Source organism: Chrysoperla carnea, chromosome 1 (genome assembly GCF_905475395.1).
Source record: "Chrysoperla carnea chromosome 1, inChrCarn1.1, whole genome shotgun sequence".
Classification (NCBI taxonomy): Eukaryota; Metazoa; Arthropoda; class Insecta; order Neuroptera; family Chrysopidae; genus Chrysoperla; species Chrysoperla carnea.
Window position 1 is genome coordinate 134,176,213 of NC_058337.1, and position 27,660 is coordinate 134,203,872.

The 27,660-nt window shown below is 30.0% G+C and overlaps 1 protein-coding gene and 1 long non-coding RNA gene across 2 annotated transcripts in view; one reads left to right on the forward strand and one right to left on the reverse strand.

The window, feature by feature from the left end:
- The window catches only part of LOC123300017 (G-protein coupled receptor moody-like), a 172,146-nt gene extending 145,717 nt beyond the window's left edge, over positions 1 to 26,429 (forward strand). Inside the window, exons 2-5 of the mRNA XM_044882474.1 lie at positions 16,232 to 16,470; positions 23,805 to 24,015; positions 24,552 to 25,218; positions 25,360 to 26,429. Of these exons, the coding sequence (XP_044738409.1) occupies positions 16,232 to 16,470; positions 23,805 to 24,015; positions 24,552 to 25,218; positions 25,360 to 25,778 (1,536 nt within the window). The 3' untranslated portion in view covers positions 25,779 to 26,429. The remainder of the gene's footprint in view (positions 1 to 16,231; positions 16,471 to 23,804; positions 24,016 to 24,551; positions 25,219 to 25,359) is intronic.
- Positions 9,175 to 10,114, reverse strand: LOC123300025. The gene is made up of 3 exons (XR_006535366.1): positions 9,937 to 10,114; positions 9,377 to 9,522; positions 9,175 to 9,309 (listed from the first exon to the last, which is right to left on the reverse strand). It is a non-coding gene; the product is annotated as an uncharacterized LOC123300025 (long non-coding RNA).
- Positions 26,430 to 27,660: the final 1,231 nt, after the last annotated feature.

A 27,660-nucleotide genomic window follows, 5' to 3' on the forward strand; every position in this document is an offset into this window, starting at 1 on the left:
ATAGCATCAACTAACTACAACCATATTCATTTTTATTAATTGTAAAATTGTTTTGAATATGTTCTGTCATGTCTGAAACTGATGACTACGTTCAAAAAGAATGCATTTAATGTTGAGAAACAGTATCAATTTTAATAAAACTTTTTTAAACGTGTTTATAGGATTGGAAAGAACATTCAGCCAATTTAGTCTAGCCATAGGGGTATAAGGTCCCAGCGGGAGGCATATGTAGCCAAAAAAATTTTGAAATTTTTATTTTGGCTTAAATTTGTCATCTAGAAGGTATTTTTGTTCGCCGAATACGAATCCGATGTCGGATTATTCTAATTCTGCCACGCCTTCCAAAAATCGTGTCATTTTTCGCCAAGAATTTCACTTTTTTGACACAAAAACGAGAAACTAAGTATTTATAGTCCAAACTGTGCAACTAGTTATTTTTGGTCGCTGATTATGAATCCGACGTCAGATTACACGAGTTCTATCACGTCTTCCGAAAATCGATCCATTTTTGCCAATAACTAGAAATTAAATATTTTTTCTGAAGATAGTCTGTATACTAATACACTGATATAATTGTGCTAACGTAAAATTTAGTATTTCCAACATCAATATTAAATTTTTTTTTTTGTGAGAAAAAAATTTTATTTTTGCATTTTTTTAAGTCAAGATAGTGAAATTTTTGGTCAAAAATGGCACGATTTTCTCGGATAAAGTAGCAGGGTTAATAAAAAATATTTGAGAATAGAATTCTAAAACTAAAATGTACAAGCTTTGAATGAACCATTGATTTAGATTCGATCATTTTTCGTAGAGATTTCGGGTAAATTTGATCCTGAACGTATAAAAAAAGATTGACCACTTTCTTTTACTAAGATGATCGTTTTATTAATACTTTAGCGGAGATAAATATGGAACCCTTAAAAAGGAATAGTTTTTATTTTTCTGTATATAACATGAACAAACTATATTAAGTGAATATATAGATATTATATTAGTATACTAAAACTAAACATACATACATTAGAGGGTAAATGAACGCAATCAATTATGAACGGATATGCATTTTATTTGATATACATAACAAACATACAGAATATGGAAAAGATAATCATAATAATATTATTATTAATAATGATGATAAATATTTTATAATGTAATGTTATGTTATGTTACATTTTATATTTATATCATATATGTATTTCTACGAACCAAACATATACATAATATTATATTATACATATAGTGTATAATCTATGTTATTTAATAGAATGAATATACAGTGATGATTATATACATAAGACAAACTAGAATTTAAAATGAAGAAATATCGAAGGATTATTTATAAAGAAGATTGTAGTAGTCATTAACTGAGCCCGCTTCGCTGGACGTTTTCAACTTTTCAAATATAATTTTCAAAAATATGATCAAGAATAGATTATACGCACCCAGCTGATCGTTTTCATTGAATAAGAAGATTTTAGAACAACTAACTTGATACCCGCATGCTTCAACGGGCTTAAAAGTAACAACCACCGCTTTATAGCCTCCAGTTCTCTTGATCTCACTTATCCCCCTTCCAAACACTCGAAGAGATTGTTTTACACAGCTAAAATATAAGCACAGTTTTCAATTTTTTTTAATTGTAAAATAGTCATAATTTCTTTGAGTATATCAGAAAAGATGACCATGAATTTATTTAAATTTATTTATTATTTTAAATTTTCACATAAATCTTAAATTGATGGTTAAAAATGATGATCATAGATGGAACAGTAATATGTCAGATTATTATTATTTTTTTTAATATATCTTTATAAATTACAGCTCATGTGTTATTCTGATGTGGGAGGTATATTGTTCTACAGTTTCATTCAAATCCATTCGGTATTTTTTGTGTGAAAGCGTAACAAACAAAAAGTTTTATAGGGAAACATATTTATATAAGGATACAAATTGATTCGAATTGGTTAGAATGATTTAATCAACTCGTTAAATTATGTATAGAGACAAGCATAGCCAATATATAATCAGAATTTAAAGAAAAAAAATAGTCGAATTATTGTAACTTTCAAATGTAACATGTTCTGTATGTTTAAAATATATACCTATGGGTTAACAGATAGTTTTAATGTGTTACTATAGCCAACAATCATAATTATGGCGAAACCGTACATCTGTATATTTTCAATTCAGATATCGAAATTTTTTTTATTATTTTTCCTCTACATTCATGAAGTTATAACAAAATTCATCATCAAAGTTGAAAGTAAGATACAAATAATTTCAACTACAAGTCTAATTTTGATTTGTTGCTCGTACTACCATAATTTCATGCAATATTAATAGTACACCCTATATAAACTGTATACCTACAAAGACAAACGGTACAGCATAGTTCAGTTTTACAGTGAACTAACTAACTACAGTTTATAATAATGTATGATTATATTAAAATAAACGATTTAACAGCTAAATTTAAATTTTATGTATCATAATGTTTATACTAATAATATTATATTGTTTTCATTCACTATATTCATATTTTGTGATTATAAAACATATTAAACTGTATTAGTACAGTAAAAGATGTTAAAAAAATCGGCTAATTAAGGAAAATGAAAGAAACCGCTCTCACATTTTACTAAATTCAATCAAACGATCAACGTTCACTTAAAAAATTAGTAAATAGGCAACTTGTGTGACGTAAATGTTAAGTGTTTGTCAGATAATCGAAAACTATTATACATGTATAACGTATATGTAATTCAAGTTGCTTATTTATTAATTTTATAAGTAAAATTTAACATTGATCGTTTCATTGAATTCAAAATTTATTGTTTATTAACAAAAAGAAACATTTCCACCACTAACTTGTACCTCACTAATGATATTTGACATCTAAGAAACACATTTCATGAAGTTTTAGCAAAATACGAGCGTTTTCTTTCATTTTCCTTTATTTGTATCGTCTTTAACTGTACTACATTTGTATGTTTTTAGAGTTTTTATTTTTATTTTTTAATATTAAATTTAATTGTTATTTAATGGTTTTAACACAATAAATACGTTTACAGAATCAAGTCATATTATGTGTATTGTACACAGCGGCATTATTATAAATAATGTTTGCAAAATACGGTGTGTATTTTTTAAAACTGTATATAAACTTTAATTATAATAGTTTTTCAATTTAGTTTTAATGGTTGGTTCAATCAGGAATGTGAATGTTAACTTTCGTTAGGTGGCGTATACAGGGTAAACCAGTTTCGGAATATCCAAAATTTAAAATTTGGTTTAATTATTTATTTTACGATGTTTCGAAAACCAAGGCAGATATCGAAAAATTTTATTCGTATTTTTCGTCTACATACATGAAGTTATAATAAAATTAATCATTTAAGTTGAAAATAAAGTACCTACAAAAAATTTCATCCTTAAGTCTTAACTTACCTTGCCTTAAACTTTAGCAAAAATGCTAAAGAAAGTGCAGAAAAATTTATCACGTATAAGGAAAAAAAGCAATAGGTATGTATGTCACTTTATATAGAGATTATACATACAGTTGTAATAGATACAACCTGTTCATTATATTACAGGAGTTTTATTAGTTTTATTATAAATATGCAAAATAAATGATTACTAGAAAACGTGATATGTATTACGTATCATTTGTATTATGATGACTGTAGGGGGTTGGAGCTTAACTAGCATTATATAAGCTAAATGACGGTAGTTATTATATACTACATGACATGAACATGACAGTCATACCATAGTTCGATTGACATGTTCTGTATGATTAAACTTTATGATATACGATTATTATTGAGAGATGGATTTGTTAATATTTGTTACTAAAAGGTTTGAAAGGCGTATCGTTTTAGTGATGCAGCGAGAGACGAAAATTTGTAAATTTCAAGACAAGAAAATTGTATCTGTGACAGTCAAAATGAGTCATAAACTGAAAAAATAAAATTATTTTGTTTCTCGAACTTGAACAAATCGACTAATAATTTTAATATCGTATAAAATAGACCATAATAATCCAAATAACATGTATCTAGCTCTTGTCGTCCTACATATAGACCTTACAAGTGGGATCATCGAGATCCACAAGTTATGAAGGTGATAGTTCAATCGACAGTATCTTAAGAATCCAACCACCCTTCTCAATTGGGCTCTAGTAAGTTTCAGGCGAGCACAATCGAATCGCCTAGCTGTGACTATATACAGTTTGACCTGTCGCATGCCCGGCGCAAAATCTCATAATCATTGGTAGGCTTGTCGTAGCCATTCCTTATTAGGCACTCTAACAAAGCAATTTCATTTCTCTTTGGTAAACTTAAATTGGTTAACAACGCTGGCAGAAGTGCAGCAGATAGACAATTATCAATTACTCGTTTAATACCCTCCAATAATTTTCATTTTCCATATTCTGTGTCGGAAAAAATTATTTATTTCTACCTTTTATTACTCACATGAGTAAGAAAATAAGACTTTCCTATATTTTGTTCCCATAACCTAACTTTCCCTTAAAACCCGGCAGAGTATGTTTTTACTTGAGTTCATAACAGCTCTTCAATGCAATTCATCACTGCACTTCTTGTTAATTTTCAAAATACTGTGAGTTGAATCATTCGTCATTCGTCACGAATCACTTTCATTTATTGACGAATAAAAAAGTTTTTGCATAAAAACTTTAACCAAAATTATTTCGTAAATTATTCCTACGTAAAACGTAAAAGTACTTACATTTAATAACATTGGAAAAACATTATTTGACAATTTTAAACTTTTTATTCCTTCCATCCGGTACCGTTTTGACAGCACATTTTTATGATCGCCCTTTGCATTTTTAAAGTTCAATAAATGCAAATCAATGAGTATCAAAGCATTTTTGTTATTTTTATACCATGCATGTATGTAATATGCAAGGTATACTAAGTTTAGTCCCAAGTTTATAACGCTTAAAATTATTGATGCCACGCACAAAATTTTGCTATAGGTGTTCATAGAATCACCTAATTAGTCCACATCCGGTTGTCCGTCCGTCCGTCCGTCTGTGGACACGATAACTCAGAAACGAAAAAAGATATTGAGCTGAAATTTTTACAGCGTACTCAGGACGTAAAAAGTGAGGTCGAGTTCGTAAATGAACATCATAGGTCAATTGGGTCTTGGGTCCGTAGGATCCATCTTGTAAACCGTTAGAGATAGAACAAAAGTTTAAAAAAAAAAAGTTTTTTCGTAAACATCACTGTTTACCCGTGAGGGCGCCAATTAGGCGGAAATTTTATAGTATGTACCATACTTGAATATCAGTTATGTATGTGTCACATGTATGTATGACTATGCATGGTATTTCAACAATTAATTCAGTCAATTGTTTGTTTTCACTTGTTTATTGATGACATATAAAATACGGAATCATGATTCAAAATAATTTTATCTCGTTAAATTTTATTTCATTATTTATTATTTTCGAATTTATATTTCACTCTAAAAAAAACTTTTTCACAAAGACTATATGTCGAACAAAAACACACAGTGTCAATGACTCATTTTATTCGAACTCAGACAACATTTTCCACGTTTTCTAAAATGCCGGATCGTGTAACAAAAAAACGGTACCAACGTGCTTTTTTAAGTATTATGTAATTTGTCGTGTTTTCTAACTTTCTGATAGAAAAATGATAGAAAAATTATTGCTTTCACCTTGATAATCAAAATAAACAATCTTTACGTTTTGAGACGTCTGTAGCACATTTTGAAAAAATGACTTGTGTGTTTTCCATTTACCTGTCTGCCACCATCAAAAAAGTGATTTAATAACAAAAATTTAAAATTTGTCAGAATGTGAAGTTTTTCGATCGCATAAGATTTACAGTCAAATTGAGGCATAGAAATTTGAGAAATTAGGACGAAAGATTAACGGAAAATTTCATAAACGGAGATGCAGAATTGTGTTTTTGTATATTTAGTAGGAAAAGCAAATGGTGCAATCCCGGACGCTTATGGAATTTATATGGAACCCAGCAACCATAGAAGAAAAACGTAAATACTAAAATTTATGGTCAGATTTTGTAAGTGCTAAATATCAACAGTAATTTATTTTCTTTTTATTTATAGGCAATTTTATTACAGATCTGATATACAAATTACATAATTATCAAAATTAAATCTTAATTGTTTTTTCTTAAGCGGTACATTTTTAGACCGTGAGTCTATTTTTCATCATTAGTTAGCACGATAAGCTTCAAAATGAGGCGTAAATCATGAAAATTTATAAAGGAATAACGAAGATAATTCGATATGATAGAAAACAGGCTATAGAAATCACTGCATAGTATAAAACAAAGCCGTTTTCTAATGTATGTCCCTATGTATGCTTAGATCTTTAAAACTACGCAACGGATTTTGATGCGTTTTTTTTTTTATTAGATAGAGTGATTTTAGTAGATTGACTAATGTGATGTCGTAAATAAACACATTTTTGTATATAAATATATTCTTTAGTATATTTAGTATCAACATTGCACACGTACGAAGCTGGTGCGGATCGCTAGTAATATATAAGATATTAACAATTTTATTGTTAAAAATACAAAATTACGGAATTTCTTAGAAACTTTTGTCAAGAGTAAATTTGTATGAAATAGTTTACAGTTATTGTCTCGTTTCTAAAGGCCATATCCACTTGGTGCTTGGTTTTTTCGATAATATTATAGTTTTTCATTTATTATTGTACATTACCATGAGTTTTCCATTTTTATCGTATGCCATTAAACTTTATTATTCCAGTCATTTAAAATTCTGGTACATACAGTAGGTATAGAAAATGTGAAATAAGTGAAATAACAATTTAAAATTTTCTTAAATTAAATAAGTATAAAAAATATATATATAAAAGAAAATATCGTCATTATTCAATAAAGACGGTAAAAAAAAAGAAAAGTGAACAGAAAAATATAAAAGAAAATTCTCTTGTTTTTATAACTATATTTTTTTGTTACGAAAGGAAAATTTTTTTCTACGTTTATATTGACATTTTTTATTGAATGCTTGGCATGCATTAAAGAAATATGATTCGAAATCGTCAATTTTGTATGCTTATAATATAAACGACAGCTCTTTGTTAAAGGAAAGCTCGGTAGTAGGTATCGTTGTTTTTCATTACAAGAACAGTCAAAGCAAAAATTTTGAACACTCCATTTCCATTGGCTCGTTATCAAAAAACATAAAAAAAATCTTTACATATTCATTGAATTCCTAGATATTTACCTTAAATTCCACTTATAGATAAAATAGGAGAAATAGGAATTACATAATCCAGTCTATCTTATCAATTTTTGCTATAACAGATGATATTCCTTATTTTACATTCAATTGTATCTATGTACACTTCTTGCGCTGATAATGTTTACAGTTTTCGCTTTCTTTTCGAGAAGGAATCAGCCAGTTTTTCTGCGAATGTTAAGAAGGATAAAGGTATAGCTATGGCATTGTTATCTTCTGTAGAAATATTAAGTTGCTATATCCATAACAGGCAAATTAAATCTACTTCTAGATATTTCCAACTCGAGTGCTTAGTCAGAAGGCAGACGCTTTAAGCCTTTCCATTTTGTATACACAAATTAAGCCAGTCAATTTTGAAGAGAATCGATCAAACATTCAATTTTTTTTCATTCTCTTTTATCCGAGCACGTCGAATTTGCCTTTTATTAGCTAAACCGATAAAAATATCTAAATGTTAGGCTTCAATATTTTAAATACTAAGGTATATATTGAAAAATTTTACTCTTAATTCTCGTCCAATTTTCCCAAGTTCTAACAGAATCCATCCTCAAAATTTAAAACGTAAGTCTCAAGACAAGGAAAGACTCTTCAGATAATTAATTGATGATATTGTGTACGCATTACGCAATGATAACATTTATCATAGACCTACCACGAGTATGACAGGAATACATGCGTTAAGCAATGCTTCTAAGAAACAGGTGTTATAGATACGTATTGAAGCTTCGATACGCGTTGAGTTAGTTGTAAGACGCTTGGAGAGTGGAGATTTCTTAATTGAACAGAATTCAGTAAGTTCATCTGTTGTTCAGACTTTGTTATGGGCGAGCACAATCGAATCGCCTAGCTGTGACTATATACAGTTTCACCTGTCGCATGCCCGGCGCAAAATCTCATAATCATTGGTAGGCTTGTCGTAGCCATTCCTTATTAGGCACTCTAACATATCAATTTCATTTCTCTTTGGTAAACTTGAATTGGTTAACAACGCTGGCAGAAGTGCAGCAGATAGACAATTATCAATTACTCGTTTAATACCCTCCAATAATTTTCATTTTCCATATTCTGTGTCGGAAAAAATTATTTATTTCTACCTTTTATTACTCACATGAGTAAGAAAATAAGACTTTCCTGTATTTTGCTCCCATAACTTAACTTTCCCATAAGCTGTATATTAGCGAATTTGTGAAATTTAAAGAGAAAGTCAATGTCGTGCTATGTGCTGTAATATAATTTATGCTTTTACTCTTTCTAATTCTTGTATACAATTTACAAAAACCAATGCAGCATTTTCGTGGAAATTTCTACCTAAAATATGAAAACATGTTCAAATCTTCCATCCAAATTTAATATTTATATGAACCGTTCAATAAGGTTCAAAGTATTTTGATTGTAGGTTTGGTTGACAGTAATTAAAAATCAGTCAAATTATAGTAATAAGCGCGATCAAAATCATTATACGAATGGGGACAGAAAAACCCTATCTAAATCTAAACACACACACAAAATAAAAAAATAAAGAAAAATCATTCATTTAAAAAAGTTGAATTAAAATCACGCTAGCGTGTGAACGGACGTTAGTACACGCTAACGTGTGAATAGCCACCATGCGCAATAATTATTAAAATTTAACAAACGAAAAACAAGGTAGTTCGCGTAGGAATACAGAACCGAGTAAAAAAGCCAAAAACAATTTAAAAATGAGGTCTCTTGAACAAATCACCCTTGAAGGGTACACTTCGAATAAAAATTTTATTAAAATTAATAATTTACACGTTTGTGCCCGCAACGCGAGCACGTTTTTAATATTACATCGACAATTCATGGATTGGGATAATCAACGACGGAATTACTCTTAAACAAATCACCGTTGAATGGTACACATCAAATATAAAATTTATTAAAAAAATAATAATTTACACGTTCGTGCCCGCAACGCGAGCACGTTTTAATATTTCATCGATAATTATACTATCGTGGAGAAACTGGAAATCTTGCAGTCAATAATGTACTCTGGAAATAAAGATAATTGGTATAAATTCAAAGAAATGGACGTACATGAACGATTAATTAATTATACCTGGACATTTCATCAACGGCTGGTGTTGTTTGCTTTTGGTCGTGTATCGGTTATCCTGCGGTGGTTTTGCCTGGATAATTAAGGTATTGTTTTATTTATCATATTTTCTCCACCCCATCCGTATAATATCGTTGTTGGAGATTTACCTTATAGAAAAAAAAAAAAAAATTTAATATACGTATTTTTTTTTGAACTATCCAATTGAACATTTCCGATTTGATTTTAGTCAAGAATGGTAAAGATTGTTTTGTGAAGTGAATCAATACCGCGTTTAGAGGTGTAGCCGACAACGAGTTCAGACTGCCCATGGAAGGGTGTCAAAATCCTCGATTTGCGTTGCACCTCGCGGTTCGTCATCTTCACCATATTCGGCCCCGTGTTAATGCTTGACTACGTTGAGTCACGAGCCGGATACAGAAGATAAATTATTTGGTTCACTACACAGAACAAAATTTACGTCATTTCGAGAACGTTTTTGTTTTGTTTAACACCTGGATCGGAAATGTTCAATTCAAACTAGTATCATTTCATAATAATGTAACAAAAAGAAAAACACTTACTTAATTAACAAAAACGTTGCACAAAGAGGTTATGTAGACTGATGTAGTTGACTGTGATATTTTTAGTTTATATTTTTTTTTTAAATTCATTTAATGGTTTATTTAAAGCCATATTTGTTAATTCTAAACCAAAGAATATTTATATTTTAATCAAATAAAGTAACTTAAGTGTAAAAATATATGTAAGTGCGTTTTGTTGTTGTCAAATAATTTTGACATTTCACTGATTAACCATAGAGTTGTAGTCGTTGTATAGACTACTACTCAAATCCTAGACCGTCCTTTTTGTCAACTTATTCTCTTTCAGATTCGATCACAATTACTAAGATCGCGGATAAAAAAACGCTTCCACTTGTCATCGATGCCACAGTTGGCAAGTTTATAGAAGATTTTAATATAAAGACATTTTAAAAATGCCACATATAAGACATATTATTATAAAACGGTACACGTTCAATGCGTACACGTTGTTATACTTACACAGGAAAATAATATTTAAACACTTCACCATATATTTATTAGATATGTGTTTATAATATAAAAGGGTGCTTTTATAAGAATCGTGCTAAATTTTACAAATAATTTTCAATTGAGCAATAATAATCATCATCATATTCCTTACGATGGTGTTTTTTGTGAATATACCGTCAAAAGTCAAGTTAACCCATATCAATTTTAATAATATAAAGATCTGCATAATATTTATAAAGCCTGAATTATAATATTTAATATTAAAATAGTATTGAACAAAAGATCATATCAAAATCCATTTGGTAAATTTTAAGTTAAATCCTATAAGGAAAATTTTGTACAGTATGCCGCTTTTAAGATGAAGACACCCTCATATTTTCGTTATTTATAAGAATATCGATTTGTCGTGTAGGGCGATGGATCACATTTTTTAAGATACTTAAGCGAAATCAGAACTCAGCCTACTACAAATTGACAAATAGGGGCGATTCTTTATATTTTGTCTAGCGTCAGAGATGTTTAGAGATATCGAAAAAAGACTATTAGAAAAAGTTGATGATTGTGTCTTCATCTTAATTGCGACACAGTGTATGTCATAGCCCAGTTTAGTTTAAGCCGGATAAAATCAATCTAGAAAGATTATGATCTCTCTTTTAATGCTAGCTTCTAGCAATTCACGTTAAATCATTCTTCTTCAAAGCTAATCTTTTCTGGTATATCAATTTACAATTTACAATTTAATTTATGCAATTTTCTTAAACGCTTTTTTTATGAGTTTTTTAAAATTCACCCCTTATTTTCAAGCTTATCGTGCTGACATAAAATAGACTCACGGTCTAAAACTCTACCGCTTAGGAACAAACAGGCTAGAGAAATGATATTAACATTTAATTTGTTTTCTTTTTGTAATTTGTATATCAAATCTGTAATAAAATTGCCTATAAATAAAAATAAACTAAATTACTGTTGATATTTATCACAGTTTTTAGTCACAGGTACGGCAATGTGGAATTCTGCACGATTCGTGCTAGTGTTGGACAATACTTACATAAATAATATATTTAGAAAAATTTTATCAAAATCCTTCAAACAGATTTTAAACCTAATCCTCCCGAACACATATATGTTTTACATGTTAATATAAAAATTGTCTGTATCATTAGGTGATGAACTTCCTAATGTAAAATCAGCTTTTATTAAGCTTTACAGAAGTTTTACGTCTATAAATGCATACTAATTTTAGTAGAATTGTTCTTTTTGTTAAGACTTCACAGACTTTCACATAGTTATGTGGATTTTTCACTGCAATAAGTGGTATAGTTTTCAATTTATGTTGAAAATTTCTATAATTTATTTATATCGTCAAATTTTATTATTACTTTAAATAATGACTTGACAAATATTCTTTATTATTTTGAATAATAATCATGTCTGCTCTCTTATACGTTCAAACAGGAAGAAATAAAACACACTTTTACAATCTACGAATCAGATCGTGAATATATAAATATTAAAATGGAATTATTATAAATATTGAAAGAATTCATAAAATACTGTTTTTAGACTGTTCAAAGCAGTATGTCAATTTGTTATATTAACATTTTTAAAGGGTACTAAATAGGGAATATTCATGAAATTTAAATTTGGTTCAAATATTTTTCTTCCGTAACTTTATTGACTGGACATTTAAACTAAACCATTATTTTAGTAATTAATATCTTTTTAATTACTTAAAATTAATTAATAAAAGTACAAATTCAGTGAGGGCATTTAAAAATTTATAAAACGGAACTTCAAATTTTTATACGGACGTGACACCATAGTACGGGCTTGTCAAATTTGTTGACTTACTGTAGGATATTAATTACTTACATTTTATATGGTATTTCATTAAATTATACTATTCTACGGCTTTTTATTAGAAAACTTAATAATAATGAGTGTAAATTCTGTGTTGTAAATTCATTTTTTTAAAGTGTAAATTAATCATGGAACTGTCACCAAGACAGATCACATATTAATACGTCATCAACAGAGAGCGCCAAAAGACTGCGTTTAAACATCTCAAAATTATTCTGTATTTTAAATATTTTTTTATACTTAATTATATAAACACCACGTTTTAATATTTAAAATAGTCATCTCAATTCCTATAATATGTGACAATATTCCATGTCAACACATAAAATATAATATATTTGCATTCAGTATTTTGATAGCTTAAGGTAGTTACATAAAATACTGTTCCTGTATATATTTGTTCATAAAATTATTTAATGTGTATATTAAATTTAACGACATACTATTGGAGGAAAATAAAAATGATATGTTTACTGGAAATTTATTAATATATTCGAAAATCTAATCAGTCAATGGAAATCAGCAAAAAAAAATAAATTTGTTAGAACGTAATCATTTTAGTCATTTATAAATTTTTCGAACGTTGCCGGTTGCGAACACCAAACAACTAAGAAAAAAGGGAAGTACCCAAGAGTACATATACCATCGCAAAATAAATACAATTCGTTTATTATTCGATGTCATATACCCATTAGATACTTGCCTGATTTGAGAATTTGAGAAACATTCATATTTTCTACAATCCTTTACGACAGGCATGGCAAACGTGGCTTTGAGAAGTCCCTCAGATTTCTGAAACTACTTACGAGTAAAACAGTGATAACTTAACCAGTGACAAACAAACATACGAGTAAGACAGAGAGACAACATATTTTTTCTACCTATCTCATTAATATTAGAGAAACTGAGATAGGTAGAAGAGTCGTATACCCGTCTCGCTTCCTCCATTATGAGCAATGCGGACTTGGATAAAGAGACACACAATAAAGTTTATGGCACGCAATAAAGTTATAACAATGGTGACTTCGGCTTAAAATAACTCACCCATGCCTGCTGTACGAGAAGTTTGCACAAACATACAAAAATTGGTGTTTGCGCAAACTTATCTTAACTTGGTGTTTAATTATTTTCCTAAATTAACTTTACGCCCTGAATATGCAGATTAAACAGGGTATAATAAAAAGGTACAAAATTAAAAGAGATGTCGAACGGCCTATTTATTTCTTACAATTTTTCCAAACAGCTAATAATTTATTCAAACAATGTTTTTTTTTATTCTTTTGTTAAAGTGTGTTTTATTTCCAATGATTATTTTCTAAAGCCTTACAAAACTTTTATTTTTTATCTGTCTTTACATCAGTGGCGCTCATATAGGAGCTTTGTCGGTTTTAATTGTACCAATCATTAAACTTTTTCTCAAATCATTTAAGAAACCTTAAAACGTTTTCTATTTGTTAACCTTACAGTGATGCATGAAAATAAAAATGATTGGGAGGTGTCGTGGAACACCCGGTAGGAACTATATTATTTTCGTACCTTGGTACATTATAGATGTAGGGCTTACTTTTTTTATTTACAAGTTATTTTTCTGAAAATTTAAGGTATTAATTTGACGTCGGTGTTTAAGTGTGTTTAGGGAATTAAGTGTGTTTTCAGACAGCAACAGACACCTGTTGCTGATTTTTTTGGTTTTAACTCCCATCCAGCAAAGAAATACCGTAGAATAGTCTGCAAATTTTGGATTCGTGATTACACCACTGTTCAACACCGCTTGTAGGCACACTTAATTCCCGTTCCTCTTGCATTATGAGTCGTTCTTTCATGTTATTAAAATCGATGTTGGCCTTAACCTATTTTTTAGTTTCATCGCCGTGCCCTTTTCTTATCTCAATTGTAATCCAATTCAAAAACAATCAATTCCTTCAGTAATTTTACCGCCCCAAAAAATCTGCCACTGTTTTTAAACATCGAAAAAAAAAGAACATCGCTATAAAAGACATTCTAGGCAATAAAGGTATCATGTTTCAATTCATTCGATTTTCATAATACTTTTCATCATTTGATTTTACAAAATTGAGTTTGTTTATAGTTTTCTATTGTTACAGACATCTGAGATTATATAACAAAAAAAAAAAGAAAAGTTTTTCACAAAGATATTATAGAGTTTTTATACCATGTATATGGAATATACCAAGGTATACTAAGTTTAGTTCCAAGTTTGTAACGATTAAAAATATTGATGCTATGAACAAAATTTTGGTATAGATGTTCATAAAATCACAAGCCCATTTCCGGTTGTCTGTCTGTCTTTCCTCTGTCATCACAATTACTCAAAAACGAAAAGAGATATCAAGATGAAATTTTTACAACGTACTCAGGACGTAAAAAGTGATGTCGAGTTCGTAAATGAGCAACATAAGTCATTTGGATCTTGGATCCGTAGCATCCATCTTGTAAACCGTTAAAGATAGAACAAAAGTTTAAATGTAAAAAATGTTCCTTATAAAAAAAATAACCAACTTTTGTTTGAAATATTTTTTCTTAAACATCACTATTTATCCGTGAGGGCGCAAATTAGGCGTAAATTGTATAATATATATAACAAATTGTATAATAGTCAACACTGTCTATACATGGTATTTCAACAATTAACTCAGTCAATTGTTTGTTTTCAGATTAAAATAGAGAATCCGTATATCCTTTGTCTCTTTAAGAAAGTATATTTATATATTCTCTTTTGTAAATTCTCTTTTATCCTCAAATTTTTTTCACATGTCAAGTAACCATATTCAAAGTCTGTGTACACTTAGTCTGTGGTTTGGACTTTGTGTCTTTGTGTGTGTGTTTTTGTTCTACAAGTTTCGATAACTATATGAATAATTTAAATTTTTCTTTTGACTGAATATCATGTTTATAACTGACAAATAACAAGTGAAAACAAACAACTGATTGAGTAAATTGTTGAAATACCAAGTATAGACAGTATTGATTACGAAATCGTTTCTTTTTTTACGTCATATAAGCAAAGACAGATAGTCACTCTTAGGTAGTCGTGTACAAATAACATGATTGTGGGGTCAAACATACATAACTAATATTCCCATAAACATACTATAATTGTTTTAATCTAATTTGCTCCCTCACGGGTAAACAGTGATGTCTACGAAAAAATGTTTCAAACAAAAGTTTTTTTTATAAGGATTTTTACATTTCCACTTTTGTTATATCTCTGACGGTGTACAAGATGAGAGAACTTAGCCTAACTTTTTACGTCCTGAGCACGCTATAAAAATTTCAGCTTGATATCTCTTTTCGTTTTTGGGTTATCATGTTGACGGTTGGATTGGCAGACGGACGGACAGACAACCGGAAATGAACTAATTAGGTAATTTGATGAGCATCTATACCAAAATTTTGTTCGTAGCATCAATATTTTTAAGTATTACAAATTTGGAACTAAACTTATTATACCTTGATATATTTCACATATACATGGTATACAAATTTGTAAAAAATAGTGCATATTTTTATGAAAGCTATAACTAAATGAATTACTTTGTAAGTAAAAAAGTTCCAGGTCATTTGTTACAGCATGCCGACTCGTTAATATTGAAAGGAAATTAATGGTCACAATGGCGATCTTCGCGGGTTATCGTCGGAGGCTATAGGAGTTATTTTATTTGCTACAGACTAATTTTTTTAAATATTTATTCCTATTCTAAATGCCCATCATTTTGCCGTAGCATACGTAACATATATACTTTTACGACTGGTAAAGTTTCACTCACACCCACTTTTCCACTTTCCACACTTTTTTCCCGCTTAATTCATTATATTTATAAACAAAACGATTGCAATATTTTCCACAAAAAAGTTATCTTCATCACTATAGTCAGCCAATAATGGATATTTTCGAATTGGCATTAAATTTTCTATTAATAATTTTTTTTTTCTTTATTTACAGGTTCGAAATGCAACAGCCTTATTCATAATGAATCTATCAACATCGGATTTAATGTTTTGTTGTTTTAATCTACCATTTGCTGCATCATTATTCTGGCAGCGTGCATGGACACATAGTCGATTATTATGTCGATTATTGCCATTAATGCGTTATGGTTTATTAGCTGTATCATTATTTTCGATATTATCAATTACAATTAATCGTTATGTAATGATAGGACATCCTAGACTTTATCCAAAGTAAGTATATATTTTATTCTTTAAAGTTTCTTTTTGTTGCCTATTTTATCCTGATAAATTTTGTGACCTAAATTTTGACCTCCAGGTATGCGTTTAAAAGCGCGCATCCCTTGTTAATTAACTGCTGTCAAATGAAAAAGATATTTGCTCCCTACCAAAGTTAAAGAAATATCCAAATTTCAGCCGTCTTAAAGTGAACTCTCGAATAAATCGAATTTATCCCTCGGACCAATTGAATTCATAATAAAGAGTTCTGAGTCATTCTGTACTCTGTATGTGCCTTATCTTTTAAAAATTGTGTCACAAATAAAAGCTGAATAGTTTAATTTTATTAAGTATTATTTACGATTTTATAAAACTAGAACGAGGAATTCAAATATAAAATATAATTTATTTATTTATTTATTATTATTATTATTATTAAAAAGGTGTGTGTTTTTCACTGTTTTCACAAAGTGTTTCAGGAAAATTCAACTTGGTTAGATATTACGGTGACTAACAATAAAAATAAGAAAGAGCCATAGCACTAGCAGTATCCTGCATGGCAAGGAATCCGAATACCATACATTAATGAAGGTATAAATATTAATGATGGTATATCTGAAATTTGAGAAATTTTGTCCCGAAAGTTAAAGCAAATTAATTATATCTACTCAATTTTCAAAGAAAACATAGCTCTTGAGAAAAATTTGGCAGAATCGAAGAACAAGCAGCTTTCTTCATTACTGAAATTCTTGTTAAACTAGCCGAGTCTTCGGAGACAACCTTTTCTTGTACCCTTAGTACCAAATTTCCACCGTGTACGCAACTTTTTGCACTGCTCATAAGTACAGATTCGAAAGTCTTTACAAATTACGCCAACATTTTGTTTCGAGATCAACCATTCCTCTAGATCGAACAAACGATCGGTCGATTTAAGAACATCTCCTGTCTTCAAAACATCATAGTTCCGCCCAAAATAATGCGAGCTATAATAGTCCTTGTTTGAAGTAATGTTTAATACTTCTGGAAACGAAAATCACCAAATAATTAAAAAAGCCATCTACCTGTATTTGTCAATTTTTACTTGCATGTACAGTAAGCAATTCAATCTGCTTTCTGTAGAAAAACGAATACAGGTCTCCCAGAATGCGTTTGCAGGCCTGCTTCTTGTATAAGGCGAAAATAATAAATTTTCCAATCAAAAAGAAAAAGAGGAATTGCAAAAGTTGACATAGAGAGGCTTGAAACACTTATCTGGCACCACTTTTCCTAATGCAGTGACTGAAAAGTAAAGGATGACGAGATCTGGAAACTGGCTCACCGTAAACAAAAGATTTACGATTACTTATTACCCAATAATAAGGTTGCATTATCGGCAAAGCGTAACTTTCTTGTCATGTGATCTATGCACCAGAAAAAGTAACATACCTAGAATCATTTTAACAGTAATCGGAAAAAACACCGAAAATTTTATAGACCCAGAGTAATGTTGTAATTACGAGTTGGTTAGGTTGAGTTTGTCGACTATATCGGAGTTGGTTGAGTCTAAAGTTTTTAGCCCTTACGTTCAAAAATGGGAAAATATTACTTACTAATTAACTCCACGTTTCCTTTTAAAAGTTTCATGGTAATGATGAAGATTAAAACGATATCAAGGATACAAAAGTGAACTATTTCTAATTCGGAAGTAGAATGAACATATAAAATGAAACACTTTGTATAGTTTAGACCAGAAAGAGGAAGTTCGAATATCAGTTATCAGTAGTATATTTAATATGTAATGTATATGGTAGTGTGTATGCATAGATAAAAATTATGATTGTCTAGACTCGCCAACACACTCCAACTCCAGCAGTATTTCCATTCCCTAGTGATTTTGTGTAAAATGTACGTTGAACAATTTAATAGTGTTTTCATGCATCTACACATATACATATAACATGTATTGTATTAGATATATAAAGTTATAAATTGATCTGTTGCCTTGCCTTCTTTTTGTTACTGTAATAGTCCGGAAGTTGGGAAAATTGTTTCAATTTATATCAGTTAATCCCAATTAATTCAACAAAAATAGTATTTCGTGATAACAAGTAAAACTTGTAAAATTTAGAAAAAACACTCTCGATCAAATCATCTTTCAAACAACAACAAAAAAATCAAAATCGGTTCATCCGTTTAGGAGATACGATGGACACGATCAAACTTATAACGCCCCTCTTTTTGTGTCGGGGGTTAAAAAGAGGTTGTATCAGAACACTTTGCCAAAGTTATTCATCTCTGACTAAGTTTTTATAAGAAATGGTGATAATCGTGAATTTTAGGATTAAATTCAAATATTTCTTATTTTATTCACTTCCAATTGAAAAATTTCGACGCAAAAACTAAAACACTATTTCCAGCGTTAAAACCATCGTTTTGAAAACCCATAAATCATTAAATATTCAAAATTCGAAATGATTGGAAAAATCTCCGTTGAAAGTAATCGCAAATTCACTTAAAATATGTAATCGATTAATGGTTACAATAGGCTTTTGTCTTAAATTTGAAAAATTAGTTTCTACGTTACGTTAGTATCTGATTTACACTAAAAAATTATTATATAAAAAAAAACACTATTTGCATTATGTATTTTGCAATTTCAAAAACCAATTCAAATTTACTTCGAAACCAATGTACAGTGTCTTGGCGTCTTGAACATTACACCACGACTTGGCATACAATCATTTTAGTGTATACAAGTTTAAGCAGTTTTAATCAAACAACCTGCTTCGTTCTATTAAAATGTAATGTTGTTTGTCACGGCGAGACGTAATACTTTCTAATTGGTGTTTCCTGTCACCTGACTGAATGCTTAATTTTACTAAAATTATTTTATACAAATAATAATAATCCTTACTTTTTATGAAAAATAATTTTGTGCTTTGCTATCTGCATAACATGATTAATCAATAGAAACTTTTTTCAAACCGATTTATTTTTAATAGACAAAAGCCTATTAAATATCTTATATCATATTCCACTAATTTATCTAATCATATTACGTGAATGTAAACACCAATCAGAGAGGACTTACATCACTGCTTGTATAACAAACTTATGACCACCTGCCATCTTTGAGTATGTGTTTAAAAAAATATACACTACTATGTCAGTACATGTTTTAAAGCTACTATAATAAAGTTCGGTTTAACTATGAAAAAAAACATAATTTTAATATTTTACATACAATTTTATCGTAGTTTTTATAGCAATATTTTGAGGGCGATATTCACTTTCATGCTTTCGATTGGCAGAACACTTCTAAAATTTGGAAAAAATGGCATCATGTTTCTTTTATCGTAGGATTTATAGCAATATTTTGAGGGCGATACTCACTTTGATGCTATCGATTGGTAAAACACTTCTAAAGCGTGGAAAAATGGCATCATGTTTTTTTCAGGTTTTAATGGGTACATGATTTAATAAAGAAAATAAAACCACGTGCCCAATTTCAACCCTTTCACCAATTTAAAGACTAACATAGAATTTATTCGGTAAACATGGTAGGATGGAAAATTGGACAACGAACTTTTCGATATCTTCACACATCTTATACGATCTAATAAAGCTTATTCGGTCTTTTATAGTACCACATATATTATATTACTTATTCAATCGTTGCTTGTTTTATGTTAAAAAGCTATAAGATAAAAAGAGACACATATATACCATATTTAGTGTTATCAACCTTATTTCTCCTTCATAAGTATATTGTTGTTGTTATAATAATATAAGGACAAAAACAACAAAACAAACGAACGCCCTGCCCGTAATTCACTATCCGCCTTCCTTATAATTCAGATGAAATAAATACGACCGTAAAATGGATACGCTCGTAAAATCAACTCCTATATATACTACATAATATTAGTCTACCAAGTTTTCGAGCTTTAGAGCTTTAATACGAATACGACGTATATAAACATACGTGAATGAATGAAATGAAATGAATGACTTCAATATTGTAAATATCATTTTTAAAAGCTTTCAATGCATATCGTTTTAATGTTTATTTTATTTTTAAAAGCGCTATCAAATGTGTGTTCATTTTCTAATTCTAATCATTATTTATTTTATTATTGTCCAATAAAATGAAGATTTAAACTAAACTATCAAAACGGAAGCCTGCATTTTTTAATAAAAGTTCATTTTGACATAAATTTGAAGTATATATAGTTGAAAAAATATTGAATTCTATTAAGTGGGTAGCAAAAACATTAAAAACTACCCCCAAAATCACTTACGGAAGATATGGAAAAAAGTTTTAAATAAAAAATGTAGATGTCAACATTTTCTATAAAATCATTTCTAAACACTTTTGACGTATTTGCAATAGAAACCGAGATATTTGCAATATAAAAATCTAATTTATAGTTCATCCGCATAAAATGCGGATTTCAAAAATATGTTTCATTTCAAAAATATGAAATGATTTTCCCCCGAAAAATCGGAAAAACCCTCCAAAATTGTGTTTTTTCACTTTTATGGTAATGAACAATTCAGTGTCAACTTCGAATTTTAACCACTTACTGGGCTCAAACTTTTCAAGATGACTGTTCAGAATCACATCTAATGAATTGGTTAACAAGCAGACAGTTTTCAGTACCACCACTTAGTGACAGTTTTTCAACCCCTCTCCCCTCGGGAGGGAATATTCGCGGACCCTTACAAGGCGACATGGGACATTACCTAATAACTATAACTATGACGATCAGAAAATCATAGGGCGAGCTGTCTAACTATAAACAGCTTCAAATGATTCATGGAGTAGTGGCCGGATATGAGCCAATTCCTTTTTGAGTATTACAACGGACCCCATTGTCAAAGCGTACCCCACTCTAGGACAACCATTCTATCCTAACATAACCACGTCTGATATTTGACAGTATATTCGCGTAAAAGCTTCGAAAATTACTGATTTTAAAATTATTTTAGCGTCACTGAAATTTTAATACGATTTGGTTGTATCTACTAGAACGCATCTAGCGTTAGTTGACGTAATCACTCTCACGTGCGAGACGTACTTAATCCCGAATTAAGTTCAATAAAGAAATAAATATCCAAAATTCACTCGTCTTAAAATAAATTTTCGAAAAGTTTACCAACTCTCGTATCAATATTTATTTCATTATATAGGCATATGAGATATCGCATAAGTGAAACAAGTTGCATACCCTAAATAAAGATCTTAGTTTCTTTTTAGCCACAACAAATTCGCGTGGGAAACGTTTTTAATTGAGTATTCTAAAACTTTAATTACAACAATGTTTTGAAGAAAGAATTAACGTTGAAACATTTTTTCATAAACTGTATGGAATTGCCAAAATTTCAGCTCAAAAATTATTTCATTATATAGGCATATGAGAATCTCACAAGTGAAACAAGTTGCATATCCTAAATAAAGATCTTAGTTTCTTTTCGAATTTCACATGAAGCACCACACCAAATTCGCGACATTTGTTGAACATTTTTTCATAAACTCTATAGAATTGCCACAATTTCAGCTCAAAAATGATTAATACACATGCTCTTACTATAGTCGTCTCTGTTCATGAAATGATGGATCTTCGATGAACTCATAATTAAATTAAAATTTTGTTTTTTGTGTCATCGACAACCTTATATTTTTATGGTATTATTATAAACTACAAGATTGTTTAAATATTTTAGATAGTTTTTTATGGCACTTTCTAGATTTTTAGATATAGAAAGGACAATTGAAAAAGATAACCTAGATTCTTCTAATTTTTTCAGCCAACTTTGAACGATAAAATAAAAATAAAAAGCCCGATGACCTAGGAATTTTTTGTGAACTTTGTTAATCAAAAAATGTATTTTATAAAGTTCTATTGAAATCCCTAGTATTATTCAATCCTTACATTATTTAATACATTTGAACAATTACCTCAGTTAGTTGTTATCTTTATTCTAATTTTAATAATTCTTTTATGTTGTAATTTTGAATATAATTTCTTTAAAAACTGTAATTTTCATAAATATCACGTACTACTTTCAATAAGTTAAGAAATTTCTGAAAAATAAAACAATCGAGAAAAAAAAAGTAATTTGAGTTGTTGACTTGTATTATTTTATAACGAACAACAAATTTTGCAATAAAAGTTGAACGTAATGGCACACTTTAAATGTAACGAATATTATTAAACTTTTTTTATATCTATTATATTATTTTTGTTCTAATAAAAATGTTCTTTTATGACTAACGATATATTGTCAGTAATCTCATAAATTAAGTCGTATTCATGATAGCCAATACCATATTTTGACCCAATTTCATTCAGGTCATATCACATTATGGTATTATTGCACTTCTACTACTATTTTTACTCCCTTGTACAAAGTAAACGAAGTAATTGTAGTTACGAAAAAATTCAGAAAAACTCTTAGCGATATGAAGTTGAAATTAAGAATTCAGGACTGTAATAAAATCTAATTGTGCAGCCAGTACCAATTCTACGTTCGCCTGCCTGGACTCGAACCCGCAACCTAAGTCTAAATAGTCCAACGGTCAAAGACTAACGCCTTAGACCGCTCGGCAATTTAGGCTCAATAAAAATTTTTTTAGCACAATAAAAGTACGTCTCAAAGACAGTTTTATATTCAATGGCTAATATTGTGAGGCCAAACGTGCCTTACTCATCTCAAGGAGTTTAGGATATAGGAGAGCAGTCCATAAGAGCTAATGTAAAATCCTAGTATACGAGTTTCAGTGCCTCTGCCGAGTAAGGCTTTCAAACATAATAGTTGATCGCCACAGACTTCAGATGTCACTTACAATTATATTTCTGCTTCTCCTCTATTCTATACTCTTTGACTCATCGTTGACAACAAGGTTTGACGGCAAGGTTTTTTTTTACCGCCTCGGAATTCATTTTACTAGTTCGTAATCGTACAAGGAAGTCATGTAGTGTTTACATCAGATTTTTAATATTTGTATTTCGAGTTTTATTGATGAATAATACTTATTTTTAAATAAACAGCATGAATTTCTCATAAAATCGACTTTTATTTTAAAAGTTAGTATTGAAATAAAAAACAGCAGTAGGGAAATACGAAGCAACCTAAACTCAAATATTCATAGTTTATTTAGGCTACAAAATTAGCGCCTGAAACAGTAGGAAACTATTCGTTCTTCTCACAATCGGAAAGCACCTTTACTTCAATTACTTTTATTAAATTTTGTCCTGCCCATTGACTAATTTCAAGTGCATATGCACAAAGCATATTTTAAGCAAATTTCATCAAAATCTATCAAATTGATTAAAAACTAAAATCTTTTTTTTTATTTGTTACAGGATTTACAAGCCAAAACATTTAGCTTGTATGTTAGCTTTTATGTGGTTGAGTGGTTTTGGTGCTCTCATTGCTACATGGCTTGGTAAATGGGGTGCATTTGGTTTGGATGTACAAATCGGCTCATGCAGTATTATACCAGATGAAAATGGTCATTCGCCAAAACAATTTTTATTTGTTCTCGCATTTGTCATTCCATGCTTTTTTATTTTAGTGAGTAACTTTATTTCGATACACTAATCATAACAGCTTTCACTTATTTTTACCTTAACCGATCTAATTGGTGTGCTTTGGCCTTAAACCCACTCTTATTAACGAAAGACGAAAGTATGATTCATGTCAATTTGATGCCACCATGATTTTTATTTCGTATAAGTCAAATTTTCTGCTATCAAGTTTATGTCAGATTTACGTAAAATTTTATAATATATATATGTCTCAGCCAATTAGCTTAATTAGCCGATCAATTAATAGTTTAAACTTTTTAGTAAACGACGCTGTTCATCTAGCGGTTATATATTCAACCATTCAGTAAAACAAATTAGATCTATAACATTTAACTACTTGTCTAGCCTAGTCATTTAAATTTAGTTCCACTTTCTTTCACCTGGCGCTGAAACATCTGAAACATACACACTGTCAATATGACGTCGGCAAGCAGCATTATTGTTGGTGTTTCTCACAGTTTGATTGCGTTTACGCAAAAACATAGAAACAGTTCTTATTCTAAAAGAAAATTTCTATTTTAGGTATGCTATGCAAGAATTTTTTATATCGTGCGGAAAACAGCATTAAAATCACGCATGGCCCCACGAAACAACGTAGTTTTAACAAACAACTCATCAAGCACAACACAAAAAGACGACTCAAAATCACAACAATTCAAAGGAGATTTTCAAAGTCCTGAAGATTCAGCACTCGGTACATTATCAACGGGGGCCACATTAACCGACAAATCAAGTTTAAATGCCGATAAAATTCATTACATCAACGAAGGTACTTCGTATTTATTAACCGATGATCCAAGTATTGGAAATAATGATTCTAGCGGAATCGAAAAATCACCGGTTCATACGAAAAAACAATTTTCAGACGATGAATATGACGTGAAAAATGGTGAAGTATTAAACAATAATGGAATTAATGGTAAATTAAAAGTACGATCGAATCCAAATTTACTTACTTTACCGGAACAAAAGTATGGTAAAGTGAAAAATAAATCGATAAATGATCGAAAATTATCAACACGATCGTATAGTGAAGAAAATTTAGATATTGTACCAAAATTAAAAACGGAAAAAGAATTAAATAAATCGATCAAGAAAAATGGATCACAATTAGATAAATCGTTTAGTTTGGATCAAATTACAGATAATGATCAAAAGGTCAATAATAAAATACCAGCAAACGAAGAAGGTATGTAACAAAAAATATTTAAGTAATTCTTGAGCCAAGTAAATTTTTAGAATTTCGTACCCGAATCTGATTCTTCTTGTATTCCAAAAAACATCTTGTTGTCAATTATTATTTTTTAACAGTTTTAATCTTTCGTTGCAGGTACCAGAAAACAAAGACGTTGTTCATCGTTAGCCATCGTAAATGTTGGTAACATATTCCGACGTCAAAGTCATTTTACACCAAATAATAATGAAAAATTTCGTCATAAATCTAGTCTACGTCATACACCTAGCACACACAATACACCGGGTAAAATGACAGCAAAAGATAAGAAAATCTTAAAAATGATTGTCGTCATTCTATTATCATTTATCACATGTTATCTACCCATCACCATCTCTAAAATGTATACGATGGACTCTTACTTATTTAATATTATGGGATATATATTAATTTATTTAACACCCTGTATAAATCCACTAATTTATGTAGTGATGAGTTCGGAGTATAGACAGGCGTATAAGAATCTTTTAATGTGTAAATCGTATGGTTTAGAAGGTTCTGGTCGTAGTACATGACAGCAGCGACTGACTGCTAAACATTTAACTGTTAATAAACAATTAGACTGATAATATTGTAATCTTGTAAATATTCAACATTTTTTTAATATACTTAAAAATAAAATGTATTAATTAACTTGCTCACACTGTACATAATAATCACTAATCATTGACTTCACTCGTGTTTGATCATGATCTGATCGTCTGCCCAACACGCGTCCCCCCTTATGTAGGGCTAATATTTGGTGGAGGTACTAAGGAAGGTCCAAGGAATTCCCCATATCTTAATCTGACGCGCTCAATTTACTACACAAATCCCCTGTTGGGCTCCCCTACTAATATGTGAGTTGTATTGAACATCCAAATAGAATACAAGCTCATGCTGAAATTTTTCGGGTGAAATGACATCAGGAATCATGTTGAAAAGGAAGCTCCTATATGTAAAAGTAAGATTAAGCACAATGGCGTTAGTTTTGCGCGGTACAGGTAAGTATAGGTGAGAATATGAATTCCCCACCCGTTGGTTTCTAACCCCTGCACCAGCAAGTATTCGAAGCGAATTACATAAATGTTATACAGAAATAAATCCGGTACCGAAGTTACCAGAAATTAAAAAGAATTTTTTATATTCCATCAATTTCCGATGCCCTATGTGATTTATTTCTGTACGGAATTTTTGTAATTCGCTTCGAATACTTATGCAGAGTTAGTATCCATTAACGCCGTGAATATTGGCTGATCCAGGGATGAGACACCAAAGGGGTGTGACATTCATATTCTCATCTGCATTCACTTGTACCGCTTAAAACTGGCGCCATTTTTCTTCATAACAACCTTAACATCACAAAGAAAGTTTTATGTAAATATATAATTTGTTAAAAAGTCACTTTTTACGCAACTGAAATGGAGGCTAGTGATTTATAAAATGCATTGTGATACGTCCTACCGTGTGAGCAAGTTTATTATAAGCCTATGAAAAGTTTACTTTCTTCGTGGAAAACTCTAGAAGTAAATTTTTCAATGGCCTTTGTTGATTCAACGATCGACGTCTGTGATTGAAATGAGAACAATAAAACATCGTCTCCTTCGTTTGCAATAAAATTTGGAAATTGGTATCCGTCTTTTGACTTTCCAATTTCTCTTATTTATTTCCATTATCTCTTATCTTTTTGAAAAAAATAACTTCTATCTATGAAGGCCTTAGTTGAAACGTGTCTTTTCCGTAATGAATATAGACAAGGATGTGGACTTATATGGACTATCTAGTACTCAAGGAACCACAAAATAATGTTATTTACGCCCAGGCAGAGTTGGATCTCTACAATTCTCGAGGCTACTTCTCAGTTGTTTAAAGAACCTCAGCTCTTTTCAAGTTCATGAAGAGATGTGAATAAAATGAGACACGGCTGTTTTAATTTTAAGTTTATTACATAACATAACGCATTCATATTATTAGTTAGAATACTCCATAAGAGGTGGTTCTGTTCTATAAGTATGAAGTATTTCATCAGCTAACAGCATGCACCGAAAAAAAATTATAATACCTTTTGTCATTGGGGATCCAAATTTTCGAATTAGATTTTCTCTCAATGTAACATTTTCAATTTCTTTTGTACAAACGCAGAGATCCTTAATGGTTAATCTGGCACTGGATCATCATAGATAGACAGACGTTGAATCATCATAGATAACAGTATATAATTATAAGAATTATACCGGGTGTTTAAGAAACAAAAAACGTTACGTTTTTTTACAAATTTGAAGCCATTTTTTATAAAAAACAATAAATTCTCTGTTCAAAATTTCGTGGCGCTTTATAAATAAAACACCCGGTATTATGACTGATTTTAAATAAAAATTTATTCGAAATAAATTTATACAGTGTGTACCAGAATTTTTT